This window comes from Ursus americanus, chromosome 23, assembly GCF_024610735.1.
Source record: "Ursus americanus isolate L20-20 chromosome 23, mUrsAme1.1.p, whole genome shotgun sequence".
Classification (NCBI taxonomy): Eukaryota; Metazoa; Chordata; class Mammalia; order Carnivora; family Ursidae; genus Ursus; species Ursus americanus.
In genome coordinates this window covers 44,631,942-44,656,534 of record NC_142149.1, presented here as the reverse complement: position 1 = coordinate 44,656,534, position 24,593 = coordinate 44,631,942, and the positions used below count along the sequence as shown (strand labels likewise).

Genomic DNA, 24,593 nt, shown 5'->3' with positions numbered 1-24,593 from the left:
TTCCTTTCCTTGATTTTGTCTGATACTGGGTGAGTCACTTTAATCTGCAGAGTTAAATGTTCAATCAGCTTAAGAACATCAATTATCCACATGTTTAATTCCTGCTCACTCTCCTCCATATTCATCATAAGTTTGCTCATCATTTTAGAGTTGTATTTTCCTTGGAATTACGTGAAAGCCTCTTGAGCTTGCTCTCACTATTACTAACTGGGTTTCCACAGGGTACACTGTGCTCCCTACTGCTTCTAAAACCATTTAAAATTTTTGGGGCCATTTTTAGTTTTCTTATATTCTTTCCTTAATTTAACCAGCAACGTTTTCATCTCATCCTGCCGTCCTATTTTATCTTTCGTCTTTTCTTTCATACAGCTTATTTTTTCTGGAAGTTTCCTGAAAATACAAAGTTAATAGATATCTAAATTTTACTTGGCTTTCTGTAGTAAATCCTTCCTAAAATTTGGTCATTTCCCTACCTTCTAAATGGTAGGTTATGCTTTTTTAGATGAAGAATCTTTTCTCTCACTGACCTGTGAGGGTTTTTTTCCCTACTTCTTCTTTATATCCAAACTTGAAAAAGAAGAAATCTACTCAGGCTTGTTATTCATTTCCAGTAGCGGATAAACTCGCCTTGGCTACTCTCACAGCACACACAGAGGTTGTCAGAATACTCTTCCCAGATCTTAAGCCAGAGCTGGTTGTCTCAAAACATCAGTTAGATAATCCAGAAGCCTACAGGGAAGGAGGAGATGCTGGGACAAGAGTCGCTGCCAGCAAGGGAGTCTCGCCTCCGTATAATTTCGTCTTTGTGTCTCGTAAAGCTTCTAAAGCTGTGGAGCCAGTTTACTTATGTCTGGTTTTCGGTTCGGCCTGGCCATCATCCCAAGTACGCGATGTGATTGTCCAGCTTCCTAGCTGGTGTACGGCTTCTCCCTGCCACCCTACTCACTGGTTTTCTATTTCGGAGAGCCACAGTAGAGCTTGCCCTTGGGCTCCCCAGGGGATTGATTTCAAACGTTGTTGACCCAAAACAACAAAAGTGGTTCCATGTGGAAAGACTGCTGACTGCTCCAGGGCTCACACGCACTCCTAAAGAGTACAAGACTTCCCCAGAATCTCCGATCTCATATACTCCCATGCTGCCTTGCTGTCTAAGCAAGGTGAGCTGGATTTCAACTCGCCATGCCATCTACGTTATAGTCCTAACTGCCCTGTAAATTATTTCTTAAAATATTCAAAGTGTGTGTTGTGTTCCTGACATCTCTCTCTAGTTTTCACTTCTGAGACAGCATTTCAGATAGGATCTAATATTGGAAAAAAGGAGTTAGTCCTTGTATTCAATTGTCCTCTTACTCAGAAATCTTACCCAGTCGAAGTCTGATTTTTACTAAGAAAGGAAATAATTTTCTTTACAGAGATTCACCTCACTCGAAATCCTATTTGGAGTTGGGGATCCCCATATCACTATCACTCCCTCAAAAAATTTGTTCTAACAATTTAATTAACTTCTCCTTGCCTTGAAAATATGATTTCTAGCCAAGTGAACCTCAGTAAAGAAAACTGCTTCCTTTCTTAATAAAAAACCAAGACAGGATGGGTGCTGACAACTTTCTTGTACCACACACACACACACACACACACACACACACACACACCTCCAACAGCATAGCTATGTGCCCCTGCTTCCTCCCGTATTTATCTCAAAATTTGGGCAGAAAAAAAAATGTTATTGGTTTTTTCCAAATAGCATCAAAGACTTCCAATTAGATTCAACAACTATAGACTGGGAGCTTGACAGGTTCATAGCACTCTGCTAAGCACTAACACTTGGCCTTCCAGGCACCAGCCCACGAGGGACAGAGAGAAATAAGACACTGACTCTCTGTGCTCCCACAGCATCCTGTGCATGTCACTAAAATAATACCTGTGACACACACTAAAATCCTGGTTTTTTTCTCCTACTAGACCAGAAGCCTTTAGAAAACAGACCACCACTCAGTCATCATCACGTCCCCAGCACCTATTACACTTCCTGGTACAAAGGAGGTTTTACAAAACATGTTAGTCGAACAAAACAGAAACCCGTTGTAGCTCCCGCCCTTGAGGAGAGAGCGGTATCCTGGCTTAGCTGTAAATCAGTGCTCCCGTCGTGAACACCCTCCCATGTCGGGGAACCCAGCACACACACAGATGCTTTGGGATCTATCTTCCCGACTGGATGCACACCACAGGAGTGTTCTGGAAAACCCTCTCCCAGGACAATGTGGAGTTGAGGCTCAGCAGAATGAGCCACCTCTAATTTTCTTCCCAATTCTTTCAGAGCCACAGTCCCCACAAGACAGAAAGGCAGGTGGAGGTATGACCTAGGTGACCTTGAGACTAGGCTCCACTCTGACTCCCACAATCCACCGGCTGACATAAACACCTGGTCTCTTGTCCTGGCAACCAGAACATAGCCCCCAGGTGTCCAGCAGGTCTGTTCCCCCCAGCATTCCCAGACCAGACTGGTCAGACTGGTATTTCTGGGTCCCTGCCACTAGAGGCGTGGCCTCCAAAAGTGCAGCAGCCCCACCTGAGAATGATCCGAAGGTACTCATTGCCCTCCACCTCCTCACACTTGATGGACAGGAGCAAGTTCCCCAAACTGCTGCCAGTACAGTAAAAGTTTAGGTGATCCTAGAAACAGAAATCAGGTATTAACAGGGAGGAGGGGACCTTCCAGACATGGCCCCCCAAATCACCTCCTTCACCAGGAGCAAGAAGCCGCACAGCAGTGAGGAGGAAAGACAAGGGTGCTACTGCTATGGGTGCTGCTGAGGAGGAAGGGGGGGAAGGAGGATGGGGTCTGAAAGAGCAAGGTCACAGGAATGGATTCAAATGGCCCAGTCACTGGGATGCGCCAGGCAAGGGACTAAGGACTTAACACACATTGACTCTTTTAATCCTGACCACAACTTTATGGGGGAGATGACATCATCATCCCCATTTCACAGATAAGTAAACCAGCGTCCAGGGAGATTAACTTTTCAGGGTCACACGACCAGTAAGTGGCAGATCCAGCATTCGAGCCCACCTTGAACGCTGATGCTTAAGTTCTTCTCCAAGGACCCCACACATTCACTTCCTTGCTCCCAGGGGGAAACCCTTGCTCATTCAGACCATTTGCAGGAATAAAGCTAAGACGAACCCTGGCTCCTCCACCCATGGGGAGCTAAGAGGTCCTCTGGACAGCAGGTCTCTGTCAGGCTCAGGGAGCCCACCCCAGACCTGCTATATCAGCGTGGGGCCCTGGAATCTGCATTTGAACAATGCAGATGAGACTCTGCAAAACTGCCTTAGGCTAGAGACTTCCGGAACCTGCCCTCGGGACTTCCAAACCAGGCAAGTCTGAAGAGCAGAATGTATTTAAAGAAATGTGACTTTGTCACTTTTAAGCAATCGGAGGCTCACAGCACATCATCCAGGACAAGTGCCCTGGGGACCTGCTGGAGTGAGGACAGGAGAGATGTGACTACTTAGATGCAGACAAAGACTTCCAAGGTGTGAGAACACATCTTCTCCTTCACCCTCCTTCACCCCCCAACACTACCCATTCCATCACCTCCAAGAACATCTGCTGGGAGTGGTGCCCCCAAGCACCATCACACTGAGCCTTCCTGACTTCAGCACACCCCATCCCCCCGCCCAGGAGCAGAGCTACTAGGACTTCCCCACCGAGGACAGCAGGACGGCGGCAGGCCCTAGGGACGGGGCAGGCTCAGGAAGGAGGAGAGAGGGAGACAGGGATGCGGAGGAGGCCCTGCCAGGTGCATTTCCCTGCCAGCCGCCCTGCAGCTGCTTTCGCGCAGGGCCATCAGCCTCACCTTCCCCAAGAAGTGCCTGCGGTAGGCCCTGGCTTCGCCCTTGCATTCAAGCTTATAGCCAAACGTGCTGGGGCTGAGACTGTCCTCTTCCTCCTCCTCACAGATGCTGCTGCCAAGGGAGGTCGGCGTCCCCACGTTCTCCGGGTCCTCAATCCAATAGCCCCCAAACTGGGGCAGGACAATCAGGGGATACGGGCCTCCCTTCTCCACAACCTGGAGGCACAGAGAAGGTCTTGCTCTGTGGCCTGCCCTGACTCAGGGGGAGGGAAAGGGAGGGCTGCCAGTGGTGGTATCCCCCCACCTCTGAACTGCTCCAAGGTGGAGACCCCCATATTTGAGGCCAAATACAGTAACACAAACCCCAAATTTAAGCCCAGCAACATCTCCCAGCTTCACCAACCCTGGAGCACCAGAGTTGCAAGGCTTCCATCAGCACCCCAGTCTAAACACAGCAAAACTGAGGCCACAAAGGGAAAATCCCAGGCCTGAGGCTCTCTCCCACATGGGGTGGCACAGGGGCCATCAGCACCACCAGCTCCCCCAGCCCCACCCCAGAGATGAGACCCAGGGCAGGCTACGGTGTGGCCAGGGGGCTCCTACCTCATCAATGCTGGGGTACGGGATATAGTCATCCTGCAAGACAAATCAGACAAGGCTGCCATTAGCCCAGCAGCGCCCATGAAGTTGGAGGGTTGTTTCCATTCCCCTCTCCCAGGTCGGGGGTGGGGATGCCTGGCAGGCCACACCAGAGCTCTGAGAGCATCAAAGAGAAGAGCGCCAGATGGAGAACAGCAGAGAGGCAGCTCTGGGGTCCGGCTTCCCTTGAGCGCTTCCCCGAATTGACAGAGCCTGAATGCAGACCTGCTGGCTGAAGAACAGCAGAGAGGCAGCTCTGGGGTCCGGCTCCCTTTGAGCGCTTCCCCGAATTGACAGAGCCTGAATGCAGACCTGCTGGCTGAAGACGGCAGTGCACAAAGGCTCTGCATTTCACGCCCTTCATGACGTCAGCTTCACCCCTTAGAAAGCTTTAACAGGAAGATGACCCCTGATCCCGCCCAGCCCTGCCTGCAGGCAAGGGAGCTGACCTCCAAGTGAGGAGCTGCACCGCTGGGCCTTGGGAAAGGAAACTGAAGCTGAGAGCCGAGGACCACTGGCGCCCAAAGCCCGATACCCCGAAATGCCGTGCGGTTCGTTTGCAGAAGCAGGTACGGAAGAGCTAGGATGAGCCACAGGCCTTGGTCTCACCCGAGGCTTCCACCTCAGCCCACTCTAAGGCCGCCCTAAAGGCATCGAGCAGGGCCTTCCTATTGTCCACTGTGCACCCGTGAACACGGGCGGGCACATCCACTTAAGGAGCTCTTGGTGAAAGGCAAATGAAAGACCGCAGAGCCCAGCACGCCGGCCGTCCCCTGCCGGGCCCACCGGGCTGCCACCTCATCCACACAGCCCACCTTGTTCTTCTGGGGGCCTGGCTTCTGCTCTTCAAGCTTGATCCCCTGTGGAAACAAGGAAAAGAGGATCCGTGGAAAAGAAAAGGTCATAAAATAGGGGCCAAATGGAGGGTTCCCTTGGGATCCTCAGGCCCCTGCCTCAATAGGGTTGGTAATCACAGCAACAGCTGGTGTGTGCTGGGTCTTTACACATCACACACCTTGTCACACCCAGTCCTCATGGCAGCTCCGAGGAAAGCAGGAGGATAGACAGATGAGAGTACAGACTCAAGCTAGAGCACCGGGGTTCAAATCCCAACATTGCCACTTACGACCTTGGGCAAGTCCCAAACCTTTGCGGCTCAGTGTTCATCTGCACAACGGGAAGGGTAATAGCAGCTACTAGCGTGGTAAAGGTTAAATGTTGAGGATGTGTTAAGCCCTTGAAAGAGCGACTGGTTTTGCTATAGGCCATTATTACCATTATCATTAGGCAGTATTATCCCGGCACTGAAATCTCTCTGCCAGGCCCTTAGAACCAGTAGGTAAGGGGCAAGGATGGGAACCCACATCTGAATGGTGTCCAAGCCAGCACTCTGGACCTGGCGCCACCATAGCTCTTCTCCCTCCTTGGGGTGCAGACCCACAGGTGACACGCAGGGGGCCTGGGGCTCATTCGCTTCTGGGAAGCAGTGCCTTGTCCAGCGGTCCTATGGTCAAGATCTGACTTACCTGGGTTTTTTCAAGAGGGGAGTATATGATTGAATAAATTAAATAAGATTGTTTGAATAAATTAAATAAGGGTATGAGATGGTGGGATAACTAGGAGAAAAGACCATCCTAATCATAACACATGGGGATTTTAAGCTGCCTCAGCACCTTCCCACTATTGTCTCCTAGGAAGCCCTCAGCACCTTTATACCAAAGGGAAACTGAGGCACAGGGAAGCAGGCTGCTTCTGCTGTTGCACAGCTAGTGAGTGGCAGGGCCCGGACTTCAAGCCGGGCTGTCCGTCGAAGTGCACGATCATATCCCACAGGCTCTTGAGCCCCGGGCTTCTGCTCACTGGCTGGATTTAGACTTCGGCTTCCCCGGACTTCTCAGGGCTGAGTCACCCAGCAGCATTGCTCAGGAGGGCGTGGGAGAACCCCTCCCACTGGACAGGTGCTCGTCTCCCCATACAGGGAGAAAACCACCTGGGTGGCCCTGCAGACCCTGTCCAGGGAAGCAAACTGGGCAGATGGGGAAGGGGGTGATGTCAGGAGTGTGTTTTGTTTGTCCTGCATTAGTCACCCCTACCTGGGAACAGCCCCTGGGCAGGAAAGCAAACCTCCTCCCTTCTCCTTCCCTCCCTGACGACAGAGCCACCACCCAGCTCTGGGCCCTCTCCCTTCTGCGTGTCTGCCTTTGCAATAGTCATTGTCATTATCCCCCCTTTTCCCTACCATGAAGAAATCATGGATCAGAGAGGTAGAACGACTTGACCAAGGAAACTCAGCTAGACAGTGTCAGAGTTAAAACTTTGAACCCAGGACCAAACGGACCCAAAGCTTGTGTTTTTAGTCCACGTTGCTTCATAGGGATTGTGCCTTCTTCCAATTCCTCCACTCTCAGAGCGGGGTTCAGCAGCTCCAAATTTGAGTTTCAGCTCTCCACGACTCACAAGCACCGTGGGCACTGGACGGCTCTGAGACTCAGTCTCCACAGCCGCAGCCTGAGAAGAGGTGGGACCCACACCCAAGCACAGGATCTGGCCACACCACACCACCTGCCTCATTCCCAGTATTTCCCCATATGCATACAGAGGAGCTGGAAACTGTGGGCTTCTTGGAGGCCAGGGCCCAGCGGGGCACATGGCAGGGATCTAACCCCCAGGAAGTTCGATTTCGGCCCCTGGCAGTCTCAACGGAGATGGAATAGGCAGACCCTTAGATGTCTGCTGCCACGAACACAGAGGGAGCACAGAAACCAGACCCTCACCCTCAAGAGGGTCCCAATCTGGTTGAGAAGTCAAGCCCCACCCAGTCTAGTAGCAGAAACAATGGAGGCCAGTTAAGTGAGGCTGAATTATGTGCTCAAACAGAGAGCTCTTTGTGGGGGAGGCAGGGGTCTCCAGATGGGGGCGAGGGACCGGTGGGTTGTGGGAACAAATGAAGAGAAGGCAGGGTGAGCTGCAAAGCCCCTGCCAGCTTCCCTGACAGCAGGGATTTCATGGGCTCGGAGTGAAAATCCCCACTTTACGCCAGGCAGCTGAGCACGTAATTACACACTCTGTCCCACCGCTCGCTCTCAAAGTGCGTGCCAACCGTTTCCACAACCTGACGAAGTTCCCTAAATGTGTATAAAATTAGTTTGCAGTCCACACACTGCTGGGCACAGGGGAGGATCTCAGTAACTTGTTCGTGATAACGGCACAACCATCAACAGTATTTTTCCCTCCAAGAGTCCCTCCCCTGCCCCACCGTCAGGAAGACCTGGCTTCCCTGCGGGCACCTCAGCAGCTCCTCCTGTGTCTCGGGACTGCAGAGGCACCCCACCTGCCTCTCCAGCACGTCCAGACCATTACCACAGAATCGTCCTTCCTCGAGCCTGTAGCATCTACTTAGGGCAAAAAGCATCATAACATAATGGCTAAGCCTTCTGGCCCTGAAGCTGCTTACTAGCCATGAGCCTTGAGAGCTTTAAGTAAGACCTCTGTGCCTCAGTTTTCTCACCTGTGAAAAGGGGCAATGATGATAATAAAGCTGCTTCCCGCGGGTTTAGGAAGAAAGGAGCTAACACTGGTCAGTATCTGAGCTGAGAAAAGTGCTTAAAATACATGTGCTAGGGATGCCTGGGTGGCTCCATCGATTAAGCGTCTGCCTTCAGCTCAGGTCATGATCCCAGAGTCCTGGGATCAAGCCCCACATTAGACTGCCTGCTCAGTGGGGAGTCTGTCTCTCCCTCTCCCTGCCACTCCCCCTGCTTATGCTCTCTCTAACAAATAAATAAAATCTTTAAAAATATATATATATATGTGCTATTGAGGCCCCTGGGTGGCTCAGTCAGTTAAGCGTCTGACTCTTGATTTCGGCTCAGGTCATGATCTCAGGGTCGTGGGATGGAGCCCTGCATTGGGCTCCACGCTTAGTGCAGAGTCTGCTTGGGATATTCTCTCTCCCTCTGCTCCTCCCCCTCCTTCCACTCATGCTCTCTAAATAAATAAAACCTTAAGAAAAAAAGAAATACATGTGCTATTGTCAACATCATCTTCCCATCCTTCCCACCTGTATCAGTTAAGCCTTCTGGACCCCCCCCCCCATATTCCCCAGGGCAGCAGTTCTCACCTGTGAGCCCTGGCCTCGTGGTGAGGGGTGATCAGAAAGGCCCCCAAACCCATTCTGAACACTGATTTGTCTGCAGTGCCTAGCAAGTATTTACATATATTATCTCATTTCATCCCAAAAACTGTGTAAGCAGGTATTCTAATTATTATTTATAGGGGCTGTGGCATGATTTGTAATAATAAATATTTTGGTCTTCTGGCACAGAACTCCTGTTGAATAAGTGATAAGAGCAACGGGAGCATTTGGGAGCATCTTTTGTTACAATACTTCATCTTTTGTCCTTGATTCCTGAAACAGCTCCAGAGCCATAAAGGTGAAAACCATAAGGTGATTCATAACTTTGTTAATGAGATGCCTTTTGGGACACCCCTAAGGATGGAGCTGGATGCCAGGGGAAACAGCCACTATTAGAGGGTTGGAACTTTCAGTCCCACCCCTCCAACCTCCTGGCAGGGGAGAGGGGCTGCAGATTGAATCAATCATGCTTAAGTACTGAAGCCTCCATTAAAAACCAAACGATGGGCTCAGAGAGCTTCCAGTTGGTGAGTACATGGCAGTGCGGGGAGAGTGATGCATCCAGAGGCCGTGGAAGTCCTTCCCCGCCTCCCCACACACCTGGCCCCCTGCAACTCTTCCATCTGTCTGTTCCTGAATTATATCCCTTTATAACAAATTGATACTCTGGTAAGTAAAGTGTTCTGAGTGCTATGAGCCACTCTAGCAAATTAATTGAACCTGAGCAGGGGGTCACAGGAACCTCAAATCTATAGCCTGCTGCTCAGAAACACAGGTGACAACAGACTTGTGACTGGCATGGACGTGGGGAGGAGGTGGTCTTGTGGGGCAGAGCCCTTGCTCTGTGGGATCTGACACGCTCTCTGGGTAGACAGTGTCAGAATGGAGTTGACTGTAGGACACCCAGCGGATGTCACAGAATTGCTTGGTGGGGGAGGAACAACCACACATTTGGTGTGGAGGGAGGTGAAAACAGTGCTGTGAATAGACAGAAGCAGGAGCCAGAGGCTCAGAAAACGGAAGGAACTTGTGCTGGTGAGTGTTAGGTGCAGGCTTTGGCCTCCCGAGGGGCTCTCCTCCTCAGCTCTGCCTCCCAGACACAAGATGACCTCCCCTAGGAAAGGGCTTCCTTTTTCAGACTTTCTTTCCCACCCATTCTAGGAACAATGGACCCTTTCAAGCCTTCCCCACATCTGTGGGGTTATGGTAGCCGCATCTGCTCTGCTGGAGGGTTTCTGCTTTCTATCTTCTCCCCTTCCTCAAGCAGGAGCCTTCCCAGAATGTCAGGCCACTCAACACAAAATGGCCTGAGGTGGTCCCGGCCACCAGGCTGGGAGTTCTCTCTTCTCTGCCCCTCCCTCCAAGGCTCCCAAGTTCTGCCTGGTGTTGTTGCCCCACGGTGACTGCAGCAGGCCCCCCACCCAGGGCTCGGCTTCCCCACTTTGGGGATGCTCACCTGCATTTTCTCCAGCATCTCGAAGAACTCCGCAGACTGAAAAACACAAAGAGGATGCGTCAGCCAGGAGGTCCGCTGAGAAAGCCTCTCACCAACTGTCTGCAAGCCCATCCCAGGGCTTCCCCGGAGACAAGAGTCATTTGGATCAAGACAGAAAGTAATTCGATTTTGCTTTTGCAGGGCTGGAGGGCCAGAACACCCCCTGCAACAAAAGAAAAAATGACACACCCCCAGGCTGGCAAATGGCCCTGGGGAGAGCAGGTACTCAGTCTCTGTCAAGAGAGGAGCCTGTGGGGTCACAGGGAAAAGCCAAGTTCCCTAAAACCTGTCAGGCCCAGGATTCGGCCTCCAGCAGGAGCCCTGTTTGGGATGTTTTCAGCCCAATGCTGGGCCCAAGGTGCCCAACACAAGTGGTTTTTCAACTTCTGTGGCGACACAGCCCTCCTGTCTCCCATCTCACTTAGAACTCCAACATATAAAATCAGTGAAAGCGGAGTCCCTCTGGGGACTTGAGCCCCTAATGTCCCTGCCCCCAAAGCAGCTCTTTGGGACCCTAGAGCTTGTGAGCAAAGCCTGGAATCCACTGAACTGGAGCCTCCAGAGACTTGGACAGATTATTCTAAAAATCTCAAACAATGTAAGACCAAACGTTTAACCTGCTTTGGTGCCCCCCTTGTAAATTCCAGGTAAAGGCAAAACCCAGGAAAAGGAAGTGGAACGGAGGGGTGAGGGGCTAGAAGCTGTACCCTAACAAAACAGACGCAGAGATCTCTCAGCAGTTTCCCCACTTCCCCTTCCATAAAAATAGCTACACTTTCTTGTTGTAACATCACTGCCCACATCTGGGCCCTGGCAAGCCGTGAGTTAATGAGCACCCAGAACACAGTCCTCAGATGGACAGGAAAGAAAGCAGTGATGATGAAAAACAAGGAGGTCCTTGTCACTTCCTCCTGAGGAGGAAGAGCGCCCCTCCCTTCCTCTGCAGGCAGCAATGGGCCAGACCTACCTGGAGACCCCTGCCCGCAGAATTCCCAGAGAGAACCACTGCGGGAAGGACCTTCGTGGAGTCACCTGGCTTAAAATGAGCCCCACCCCACCCCGAGGCCACAGCTCGCCCGTCAGAGGCAACAGTCTCTAACCTCCAGCAGTTCAGGTCCCAGGGTGTGGAAACCCCGTGTGAACGTACAACGTGGGGGACACGCTTCAGGCACCCACATCAAGCACCCTTGACCAGAGGCCGCCATGAAACACACAACTCCTGAACCCATCCTTCCCACGGGCCCTATGCACCCCTACCACCTCCAGTCTCCAGGAGACCAAGATTCCTAGACAGAAAGAATTTATACCAATCAATAAGGCTAGAAAGATGAGCAGGAAGACGACAAAAGGGCAGAAACAAGCAACAATTACACGCACAGACGTCTGACCCAGCAATTCCTCTTCGAGGGATCTGTGCTATAAACACACTTCTGTGTGAGCACAAGGATGGGTGTTCCCTGCAGCACTGTTTGGTTACAATGAGCTACGTTCGAAGAGTATGAACTGAGTGCCAATAAATTAAATAGCTTGGATGAAATGGACAATTTCTAGCAATACACCAACTACCAAAACTGACTCTAAGAAATGGAAAATCTAAAAAGATCTATAATAAATAAAGTGAATTAGTAATCAAGAAGCTACACAAGGAAAAGCTCAGGTCCAGGTGGCTTCGGCTGTGAATTCCGCCGTTGAAGAATTAATACTAATTCCTCAGAAACTCTTAAAATAGAACACTTCCCAACTCATTCTAGGAGGCTAGTGTTACCCCAACAACAAAACCAAAGACATCACAAGAAAATGACAGACCAACATTGCTTACAAATATAGACACAAAAATTCTCAAAAACACTAGCAAACAGAATCCAACAATGTATAAAAACACTTATACATTGCGGCCTGGTGAGATTTATTACAGTAAAGTTGGTTTATCCAAACATCAATGCCTATGATACACCAGAGGACTGAAATAAAAACAAAAAACATATTATCAATTCAACAGACAAAAAGAAAGCATTTGACAAAATTCCAAACCCTTTTTTGATTAAAAATTAGAAAAAAACAACAAACTAGATAGAAGGGAAGTTCCTCAACATGATAAAGGGCAGCTACCAAAAAACCTCAGGTAATAATATTCTTAATAATGGAAAACTAGATACTTTATCCATAAAATAAGGAATAAAACTAATCATTGTCATCATTTCTATTTATCACTGTGCTGGATGTCCCAGCCAAAACAGTTAGGCAAAAGAAAAAAAAAAAAACTATATAAAAGGCATCCAAACTGAAAAGAAAGAAGTGAAACTATCTCATTCACAGATGACAGGATCTTGTACACAGAAAATACTAAGGGGGCGCCCGGGTGGCTCAGTCAGTTAAGTTGACTCTTCATGTCGGCTCAGGTCGTGATCGCAGGGTTGGGAGATCAAGCCCTGGGTGAGGCTCCACACTCAGCGCAGAGTCTGCTTGAGACTCTCTCCCTGCCCCCACCTCTGCCCCTCCCCCCACTCACACTCTCAAATAAGTAAATAAATAAATTACTTTTTTGAAAAAGAAGATACTGAGAAATTCCCTACAAAAACTATTAAAACTAATATAATAAATGATTTCTGTAGGGATGCAAGACACAAGATCAATATACAAAAATAAATTGTATTTTTATACATTATGGACAATTAAAATAAAATTAAGAAAACAATTCCAACTGCAATAGCATCAAAGAAAATAAAAATACTTAGAGGTAACTTTAAAAAAGAAATGAAAAACTTATACTCTGGAAAGCACAGAACATTGATTAAAGAAATTTTTTTTTAAGATTTTATTTATTTATGTGACAGAGAGACAGCCAGCGAGAGAGGGAACACAAGCAGGGGGAGTGGGAGAGGAAGAAGCAGGCTCCCAGCGGAGGGGCCTGATGTGGGGCTCAATCCCAGAACGCCAGGATCACGCCCTGAGCCGAAGGCAGATGCTTAACGACTGTGCCACCCAGGCGCCCCTGATTAAAGAAATTTTAAAAGCTCTAAATAAATGGAATAAATCCCATGATCACAACTAGAAGGTCAGAATGACTAAGATATCTACACCCTCCAAACTGATCTACAGATTCATTGCAATAGCTATCAAAATCCTAGCTGAATCCTTTGTAGAAATTAAAGTGATCCTAAAATTGACGTTGAAACTCAAGGGGCCCAGAATAGCCAAAAGAACAAAGTTGGAGGACTCACACTTCCCAATTTCAAAACTTACTGCAAAGCAAAAACAATCAAGATAATGTGTCACTGACACAAGGATAGACCTATAGATCAATGAAATAGAAATTCAGTGGGGTCTTTTCAACAAATTGTCCTGGGAAAACTGGATAGCCATGTACAAAAGAATGAGGTTGGACCCTTATGACACACGATATACAGAAATTAACTGAAAATGAATCAACAACCTAACTGTAAGATCTAAAATTACAAAACTCTTAGAAGAAAACATAGGAGTAAGTCTTTGTGACATTGTATTTGGCAATTTGTATTTCTATTTGTCCTTAGGACACCCAAAGCATAAGCAACAACAACCACAAAACCCAATAAATTAGACTTCACCAAAATTAAAAACTTTTGTGCTTTGATGGATACAATCAAGTACCAAAAAGACAATCTCACAGAACAGGAGAAATATTTGCAAATCATATATCTGATAAGGGACTTGTATCTAGAATAAAGAATTCTTGCAACTCAATAATAAAAAGATAATTTTTTAAAGAGTTTTTATTTTAGAGAGAGAGTGCATGCACAAGTGGGGCTTGGGGCAGAGGGAGAGAGAAAGGAGAAGCAGACTCCATGCTGAGTAAGGGAGCCCACACGGGGCTGGATCCCAGGACCCCAAGATCAAGACCTGAGCCAAAACCAAGAATTGGAGGCTTACCAACTGAGCCACCCACATGCCCCAATAAAAAGATAATTTAAAAATGAGCAAAGAATTTGAATAGGCCTTTTTCCAAAGAAGGTATACAAATGAACAACAAGCACATGCAAAGATGCTCAACATCATTAGTCATTGGGAAATGTCAATCAAAACCACACCGAGGAACACTTTCCACCCACGAGAGTGGCTATAACCAAACAGAAATAAGAGCAAGTGCTGGCGAAAAGTGGAGAAATTAGAGCCCTCACACACGGTTAGTGAGAATGCAAAACGGTGCACCCACTGTGGAAACGTCTGGCAGTTCCTCAAAAGGTTCACCATAGAGCTACCATTTGACCCAGCAATTCCACTCTGAGGTATGCAAGCCAAGAGAAATGAAAACACTGTCCACAAAAAAAAACTCACACACCAACATTCACAGCAGCAATATTCATAACATCCAAAAAGTAGAGACAACCTCAACACCCATCAGCTCATGAACAAACAAATTATGGCAGAGCCGCACAGTGGAACAGGTCTCAGCCGTAGAAAAGAATAATGTATTTATTCATGCTACATGCAACATGGATAAACCTTGAAACATTGTGCTAAGTGCAAGAAGCCAGAACACAAAAGGCCATCTATTACGATTCCATTATATGAAATGTCCAGAAAAGGCAAATGCAGAGAGACGAACGGTAGATCTGTGGTTGCCTAAGGCTAAAGGAAATGGGAGATTTGGAGGATGATGGCTAAAGGGTACAGGGTTTCTTGGGTTTGTTTTGTTTTGTTTTCATTTTAATACCAGTATAGTTAACATACAATGTTATGTAAGTTTCAGGTGAATGAGGGCTTCCTTTTGAGGTGGTGAAAATTTTCTAAATTCAATTGTGATGGTTGCACAATTCTGTAAATATGCAAAAAACACTGATTTATACACTTTAAATTGGTGATCTTGGTACATAAATTATATCTCTATACAGCCGTTTCTTTTTAAGATTTATTTATCTGACAAAAAGAGAGACAGCGAGAGAGGGAACACAGCAGGGGGAGTGAGAGAGGGAGAAGCAGGCTTCCTGCTGAGCAGGGAGCCCGACGCGGGGCTCGATCCCAGGACCCCGAGATCATGACCTGAGCCAAAGGCGGACACTTAATGACTGAGCCATCCTGGCGCCCCTATAAAGCTGTTTCAAACCAACTATGCAGCCATTCAAAAGAAAGCAATAGAGTTACTGCTTACATGAGACACTCTCCAAGACACAGTAAGTGGGGCGGGGGGGGGGAAGCAAATCGGAGAGCACACAGAATAGGATCCCATGTTTATAAAAACAAAACCAAAGGCTGCCTTTATGTATATAAATACCTAGAAAATAATATGGAAGAATATGCCTCATTGTCAAAAAGCAATTATATTGAGAAGGGGGAGTGGGAGTAGTAAGGGGTTTGTGCTTTACATATGGCCTACTTCACAAGCATGCAGACCTACATGACTTGTATAATTAAATTTCAAATAAATACATTTTGTTCAGGAAACAGTAAAATGTGCAAAAGATGTGAACAATTTGCTAACGGAGAAAAAGAAAATGAACAGAAAAGACACGGCATGCCCAACCTCCTTAGTTTTAAAAAAAATTAAGATAATAAGATAACATCTTTCATCTGTCCGATTGGCAAGGATATGGCATTAAGGATACAGGGACTGTAGGTAAGTGTGCACCTGGCACAACCTTTCTGAAGGGCAATTTGATGCTCTCTGTACACAGCTTTAAAAATGTTCACATATGAGACGCCTGGGTGGCTCAGTCGATTAAGCGTCTGCCATTGGCTCGGGTCCTGGGATCGAGACCCACATCGGGCTCCTTGCTCAGCAGGGAGCGTGCTTCTCCCTCTGCCTGCCACTTCCCCTGCTTGTGCTCTCCCTCTGACAAATAAATAAAATCTTAAAAAAAAAAATGTTCATGTATTTTGGTCCAATAAACCCACTCTAGGAAATTTACCCTAACACAATATATGGGCAACTATACAATGCTATTTGTTGCAACATTGTTTACAGGCAAAAAAGCAGAAACAGCCAGGGCCACCTGAGGGGCTCAGTTGGTTAGACATCTGCCTTTCCACTCACGTCATGACCTCAGGGCTCCCTGCTCAGCAAGGAGTCTGCTTCTCCCTCTCCCTTCTGCCCCTCCCCCTAGCTCCTGGGCACACATGTTCTCGTTCTCTTTCTCTCTCTCCCCCTCTCAAATAAATAAAATCTTTAAGGAAAAAAAAGTAGAAACAGCCAAAGTACCCGCCAGTGAGGGAAAGAGTAAATAATGCATGAGATTATACCCCTACAATAAAATACGATGAGAGGAGATCTATGCTAATTATGCAAAACAAAGATTCACAATGCACTGTAAGAAAAAATGGAGTTTAGGTGATCCCATTTTTTTTTCAATTAAATATAAAAATCGTGTTTGTGTGTGTGTGTATCTCCTATGTGATATATATAGGTACTGATATACAGATACAGAATACATGTATCTAGGTATAGACACAGATATATAGGTCTGCATGTGAATATACACATCACTCATCCAGAAAAAAAATAATAACTTGAAGGATAAATGCCAAAATAAGTTACAGGTTAAGGATAATTCTTTTTCCTTTTTGCTTTTCAGTATTTTTTATATTTTTCTATAACAACGATAAATTATTTTTGGAGTCACTGGTTACCCAGTAATAGTTTTTAAGACTTCAATACATAGGGGCACTTGGGTGGCTCAGTCGGTTAAGCTCTGCCTTCAGCTCAGGTCATGATCTCAGGATCCTGGGATCGAGCCCCACATTGGGCTCTCTGCCCATTGGAGAGTCTGCTTCTCCCTCTCACTCTCCCTCTATGCTCTCCCCCACTCTCTATCAAATAAATAAATAAAATCTTTAAAAAAAAAGGACTTCCAACACATAAGTGTAAGGCCTGGCATTCCTTTCTTTGCTTCTCTTAACCCCTGCTCCAGGCCCTTCCTTCATTTCATCACAGGGTCACAAGTATGCTAACTTTGTTGCCCAAAGAAAGCCCCTAGGTTCAGGCCAATTCATTTCTGGGTCTAACCTTGGCTCTGCGGATTACAGCGTGAGGCCCTCCTGAATCACCCCCATATCTAGCTTACTCTCTGTTATCCACGCAAACTGGCAATCAAAAAATCTGTGTGTTCTTAGACAATGCCCTTGCACGACTTAATCCATTAACCCCAAATGATTAAGCACCTGCAAGGCATAGACTAGACACTGGAAGTACGAGGCAAGGCCCCAATTTCCAGGGTCCTTGATCTTAATTAAGAGACAAGGCTGCCCAGAGCTATGTTACAGATGACCAGGGCCACAGTGGCTCAGAGGAGGCATGAAGCACTCTGGTCAAGCACTAGAAGGTCAAGCATATTAGTTCTCTGTTGCTGTATAACAAATAACTCCAGAACTTAGTGACTCAAAACTCCTTTGGTTCAGGGATTCAGAAGTGGCTTAGTTGTATGGTTCTAGCTCAGAGCTCCTCAGGTGGCTGCTGTCGGGAGAGGAGCAGAGGCTGCATCATCCGAAGACCTGACTGGGGCTGGGGCATCTGCTTCCAACATGGCACACTCACAAGGCCCCGTTCCTCAGCACAGGGGCCTCTCCACAGGCGGCTCAGATGTCCCGAGTGAGTGATCCAGAGACAAAGCTATAGTACCTTTCGTGACTTAGTCTGTGAAACTGCACATCATCGTTTCCCCTTTGTCCTCTTCATTAGAAGCGAGTGTCCCCAACCAGCCCACACACAAGGGGAGAGGAATCAGGTTCCCCCTCTTGAGGAAGTATCAAAAAATGTGTGGACACCATTTAACACCACCACACCAAGGAAGGCTTCTAGCAAGAAGTGGGATCCCACTGGACTTTAAAGAATAAACAAAAGTCACTTTGGTAGAGGGGGGAAGAGGCCATTACTGGCAATGGTTACTGTGTGGACAAAGGTGAAAAGATGGAGAAGCATGATGTGTGCTCAAGGAACAGTGAGTGAGTGGATCAACCTGGCAGACAGGCCTCTGGGTCAACAACCTAAAGATCGGCCTGAGAGACTCCACATGCCAGGAATCCAGCTTCATCTGTAAGGCCACAGAGAGCTACAGATGTCTGTGGCCAGTAGAAGGATGCAGGAGGCCAGAGAACCCAGGGGTCAAAGCCAGATCCGGGAAGCGGCCAGCCCGCTACTGCCCAGCTGTGTGGCATGAGACATGCTACTCAAGCTCTCTTCATTCCCTCAACCTGAAAGCAGAATCAGCCCTGCCTTTCAGGGCTCACAGGAGGAGGAAGTGAGAACATGGACCCCAGAGAGTAACTGGCCAGGGCCTGGTCCACAGCAAGCACGCAGTGGTCGTTGCTATTTACTACTAGAAAGCTCATTCTGCAAGTGAGCTTTGTCCTGTTGGGAGATGGTCTGGAAGTTTCAGGATAGTTGCTGATGTAGAAAACAACTTTTCTTGCCTTTTTCTTGGCACTGTCTTCCCAGAGGCAGTGTGTTCAGATTACTGTTAAAAACAGGTTGGTGTTGGGGTGCCTGGGTGGCTCAATCGTTAAGCGTCTGCCTTTGGCTCAGGGCGTGATCCCAGACACCTGGGATCGAGCCCCACATCAGGCTCCTCTGCTGGGAGCCTGCTTCTCCCTCTCCCACTCCCCCTGCTTGTGTTCCCTCTCTCGCTGGCTGTCTCTATCTCTGTCAAATAAATAAATAAAATCTTTAAAAAAAAAAAAAAAAACGGGTTGGTGTTTCCTAAGTGAAGATGCTGGGGCTGGCACAGGTGGAGAGCTTAAAGGGCTGAGACCTGGCCTCAGGCCTGAGGAATGCACTGGGTGGATGACTCCTGGGTGGACAGTGCCCGGGAGCACAGAACAGTGGCAGTTGGCCTCAGCTGCGCTGGCCCCACTCCTCAGTGACTCACTCAACTTTCCAATGGGGCAGTTCCAGCCTTGGCTAAGAGCAAGTCTCTTTTTCCACCCAGAAGCAGGGTGACTCAGGCCAGCCTGGAACGGCAGCTCCGGCCACTCAGACCTACCCTTGTCCACACCCCCAAGATTGCGTCACACAGTCAAGGGCACACAGCACGCACTCAATAAATGCTCACTGACTCACCAGCACTGTCCCATAGGCTCTTCAAGCCAGAATGAAGCCCTATCCGTGGCATCCTCAGGAAGGGAATCCCTCTCTGTCAGGAAGCCAGGCATTGGATTTTCACAGAGAAATGTAATCCAGCCTCCTCATCAATAGCAGTGTCCACTCAGCTGCACAATGTATTATGAGCAACAACCGTTTCCACCCGAATCTGAGCCACAGCCGGTGTCCCCCTTGGGCTCCACTTCAGCAGCCAGTCAAGTAGGCCGTGAGATAAGCACCGAGAGCCAGCGCCCAGCCGCGGAAATCAAGGCTGGGCCCCAGGGGTTTGTGTGGGTTCAACGCCGTCCTCTCCACCTCCCGATATAGAAACCCTCTGGTCTTCCTTCAGAGGGGCAGAGCGAGTCCTTGGGGGTAGAACACAGGCGGAGGTCCAGGCAGCAGGAACAGAAGGGAATGGGACCTGCAGGGCCAGTCTCCAGAAATCCTCCTGCTGCCCCTACTTGCTCATTCCAGGGCCAGCCCCTTGCCCCAGTGATGAAGCGGCAGCCAGGAAGGGACACGGCGTGCGAAGGGAGGAGGGCCCCTGCCTCCCATCTCACCACCCTGTGTCCTACCTCCCTCTGGTTCTCGACAGCTCTGCACAGGGATGTGGCCCTTCCCTGCGGACAAGTGGCCACCTGTTTTCTCCTTCTTGTTCCACTTCAGCTTGGGAAGACCCCCACTGGCATGTCCCCTTCCCCCCTCCTCTTCCCTGACCCTATTTGGAGAGAGACACACACTGCCACCCACCTGCTGCCCATCAGGTCTCTGCTGGGCAACCTGCCCTAGCTCAGAAGCTCTTCTCCTCCCCTCCTGGAGATGGGGTGAGTTTACAGCCTTCTATTCCACCCCCCACCTCCGCCCAGGAGATACCACACCCCCACCGCTCCCAGCACAGGACAGTGTTGTCTGAGCATCTGCGCCTTTCAGTGGGGCTTGGGGGGGGGGGGTAACATGAGCCAGTTGGCAGAGCTTGGCACGGCAGCCGACACAGAACACGCTCCTGCATGTCTGTCTCCTTACCCCTGCCTATCTGAATCTAGAACATGAGGCAGCAAAAGCGTGTTGACAGCAACAAGAAACATTAAAACAAGACAAGGATGGAGGATAAGGTTTTTTCCACCATGCACAGACCCCAGGAAAGAGGGATGAAGATGTGGGCTGGGCAGTGCTGGGCAAGGAGGAAAACAGAGCAAGCTTCTTGTCCCCATAGGCAAGGAAGGCACTGCAAATGGAAAGGGTTTCTGGACAGTTGTGTGCAGAGACTTTTGGAAAGTTGGGAGAGCTAGGAACCCAGAGCGCACACCGCACCGGGAGCCAGACCGAGGTGTCCCAAGGCTACCTAAGCACAGCGTAAGCGCACTGCGCTGACTCCGCCGCTGGCTCGGAGGGCCCCATCCACGGCGCGGGCAGGACGGAGGGGCCAGCTGGCCACCAGCCTCACTGCCGAGGCCTGCAGAAAATGCTGGGGCTGTCCCCCACAAGAAGGCAAAGAGTAGTTAACTAGAACAAAAGCTCCTCACGGGCAGGCTCTTTATTTTGTTCACTGCTGTGTCCTTGGGCCTAGAATGGTCCGGCACCTAGCAGCTGCTCAAGACACATCTGCTGAATGACTGACCGATTTCTCTGCCAAGCAAGCTGAGGGAGAAGCAGGCAGAGGAGGCTGCGTCTCAGGCCTGGGAGTCTGGGCTGCATAGGCCAACATTCCTGCTAGGAAGCGTTGCCTTCGGCCACGGACTGCGCCCCTCACCCTGGACAGCCAACCCTATCCCCAGCGGGTGCCTCCAATAAGCTGCATCCAGATACGCGGACTGTTCCAAGCAAGCCTCCTTCCCCTCCTCTCCCATCTTCCTTCTTGCTCCTCTTTCCCTTCTTTGGTCACCAGTCCCACCGACTCGCACTGCACAGCCCCTCTGCTGCTAGAGAGCCTGGAGGCCCTGCTTCAACATGGCGGCTCGGGCCGGGAGCCTACGGGGCTCCTTGTTTGCTATGGCAATGATGATCGAGCAGAACCACCAGGACGGCTTGTCGAAAACGGGTTTCTAGCCACCCCCCACCCCAAGTTTCTAATTCTCAGCCAGAGAATCTCCATTTCTAACAAGTTCCCAGGTGATACTGATACTCTTGGTCTCGGGACCACACTGAGCACTCCACTAACCTGTGGAATTAATTGTATTTAACGCAGGTGGGTGTGTGAAAGGGACCACCTGGACAGGGCAGAGATAGAACAGCATCAGGAATAACGGGAAGGTGGCTGGGTTCATAGAGGACGTCTTAAGGCAGAATTCCATCTAAATCTCTATGACAGGATTCGAAAATGCAAATGACTACAGATACCAGGCAAGTAACGTAAGAGTGAAGCAATAAGTAAAGAAATTGATTCAATAATCAAAAACCTCCCAACAAAGAAAAGTCCAGGATCAGAAGTCACCATGGTAAATTCTGCCAAGCACTTCAGTAAGAATTACCACCAATCCTTCATAAACTCTTCCAGAATACAGAAGAGAAGGGAACACTTCCCAACTCACTCTACAAGGCCAGCATTACCAAAACCATACAAAGAAACTACAAAGGCCTTCCTACAGACCAATATCCCTGATGGATATAGATGCAAAAATCCTCAACAAAATACTAGCAAACCAAATTGAACAGCATGCCATAAGCCATGACCAGGTAAGGATTTATCCCAGGGATGCAAAGTTGGCTCAACATTAGAAAATCAATGTAATACATCATATTAATAGAATGAAGGGGGAAAAACCCACATGGTCATCTTAACTAGTTCAGAAAAAGCACTTGACAGAATCCAATAATAAAAACACTCAGAAAAATAAAAATAGAAAGGAACTTCCTCAATATGATAAAGGCCTTTTTTTTCCCAAGCCAAATCATTCTCAATGACACTGAAAGCGTATCCATAAGATCAGTAACCAAACAAGGACGCCCACTCTCACCACTACTACTCATTCAGTGCACTGAAGTTCTAGCCAAAGCAATCAGGCAAGAGAAAGAAATAAAAGGCATCCAAATTGGAAAAGAAGAAATAAAACCATCTCTATTTGCAGATGACATGACCCAATATAGAAATAACCACGGGTCCCTGGGTGGTTCAGTCGGTTAAGTACCAACTCTTGATTTCAGCTCAGGTCATGATCTCAGGGTTGTGAGACAGAGCTCCACACTGGGCTCTGTGCTGAGTGTGGGGTCAGCTTGGGATTCTCTCCCTCCTTCTCTCTCCCCCTCTGAGCCTCCCCTGCTTGTGCACTCCCTCTAAATCTCTCTCTAATAAATAAATTATTGTTTAAAAAGGAAAGAAAAAGGAAAACCCAAAGAATACACACACACACACACACACACACACACACACACACACACACACCACTACTAAAGCTAATAAAGGACATCAGTAAAACTGCAGACTACAAGATCAACCAACAAAAATCAATTGTTTCTATATATGAACAATGAACAAACTAAAAAGAAAATTAAGAAAACCATTCCACTTGGCAATAGCATTTTTTAAAAATCTAGTATAATTTAACCAAGGAGGTAAAACACTTGTACACCAAAAACTACAAAACAGTGATGAAAAAAATTAAAGAAGACCTAAATAATAGTATGACATCCCTTGCTCATGGGTTGGCAAATGTAGTATTCTTAAAATGGCAAAACTACCCAAAGCAGTCTAGAATGCAACCCATATTAGAATTCCAGCTGGATTCTCTGTAGAAATTGAAAAGCTGATCCTAAAGTTGATCTGGAAACTCAAGGGAAAACATTCAGCCAAAACATTCTTTTTTCTTTTTTTAAATTGAGTATAGCTGACACACCAATGTTACGTTAGTTTCAGGTGTACAACTGCGATTTGACTAGTTTATACATTTTGCTACATTCACCACGTGTAGCTACCACCTGTCCTGGTATATTACTATTACAAGTCACTGACTCTATTCCTCATGCCGTGCCTTTTATTCCCATGAGGTACTCAATCCATTACTGGAAGCCTGTTATCTCCTACTCCCCTCCAGCCATCTGCCCAATCCTCCAACCCCCTTTCCAAACTGATAGCAACCATCAGTTTGCTCAATGTATTCATAAGTCTGATTCTGCTCTTTTGTTTATTCATTTGGGGTGGGTTTTTTTTTTTAAGATTTTATTTATGGGAGAGAGAGAGCACGCGCACGTGAGCACAAGCACACAAACGGGGGGGATAAGGACAAGCAGGCTCCTCTCCGCTGAGCTACAACACAGGGCTCAATCCCAGGATCCTGGGATCGTGACCTGAGCCTAAACCAGACACTTAACCAACTAAGCCACCCAGGCATCCCTCATTTGGGTTTTTTTAAGAGTCCACTTATGAATGAAAGCATACGGTATTTGTCTTTCTCTGTCTGACTTATTTCACTTAGTATAATACCCTCTAAGTCCACCCATGTTGCCTCAAATGGCACAACAGCATCCTTTTATGGCTACGTAATATTCCACTGCATATATTACCACATCTTCCTTATCTATTAATATATGTCTATTAACAGACATGCTGCTTCCATATCTTGGCTATTGTAAATAAGGCTGCAATAAACATAGGGGTCCATATAGCTTTTCAAATTAGTGTTTTCGTATTCTTTGGGTAAATACCCAGTAGTGGAATTACTGGATCATATGGTAATACTATTTTTAATTTTTTGAGGAATTTCCATACTGTTTTCCACAATGACTGCACCAATTTACATCCACACCAACAGTATACAAGGATTCCTTTTTCCCCACATCCTTGCTAACACCTGTTAGTTCTTGTGTTTTTAGCCATTCTGACAGGTGTGAAGTGATAATTCATTGTGGTTTTAATTTGCATTTCCCTGATGATGAGTGATGTTGAGCATCTTTTCATGTGTCCGTTGGCTGGCTGTATGTCTTCTTTGGAGAAATGTCTGTTCATGTCCTCTGCCCATTTTTTAATCAGATTTTTGGTTATGAGTTGGCAGTTTTTTGGTTTTGTTTGTTTGTTTTGGTGTTGTTATACAAGTTCTTTTGGATATTAATCCCTTATCAGATATATCATTTGCAAATATCTTCTCCCATTCAGTAAATTGTCTTTCTGTTTTGTCGATGATTTCCTTTGCTGTGCAAAAGGTTTCTTTTATTTTGATATACTCCCAATAGTTCATTTTTGCTTTTTTCCCTTGTCTTAGGAGACATGTCTAAAAAAAATGTTGCTACGGCTGACGTCAGAGAAATTACTGCCTCTGTTCTCTTCCAGGATTTTTATGGTTTCAGGTCTCATCCATTTTGAGTTTATTTATGTGTATGGTGTAAGGAAGTGGTCCAGTTTCATTCTTCTACACGTAGCTGTCCAGTTTTCTCAGCACCATTTATTGAAGAGACTACCTCTTCCCTATTGTACATTCTTGCCTTCTT

At 47.6% G+C, this 24,593-nt stretch overlaps 1 protein-coding gene across 1 annotated transcript in view; it reads right to left on the bottom strand.

The window, feature by feature from the left end:
• The window catches only part of RAP1GAP2 (RAP1 GTPase activating protein 2), a 178,737-nt gene that overhangs the window by 46,137 nt on the left and 108,007 nt on the right, over positions 1 to 24,593 (bottom strand). Inside the window, 5 exon segments of the mRNA XM_045773724.2 lie at positions 2,570 to 2,673; positions 3,861 to 4,073; positions 4,461 to 4,493; positions 5,312 to 5,356; positions 10,088 to 10,123. Of these exon segments, the coding sequence (XP_045629680.2) occupies positions 2,570 to 2,673; positions 3,861 to 4,073; positions 4,461 to 4,493; positions 5,312 to 5,356; positions 10,088 to 10,123 (431 nt within the window).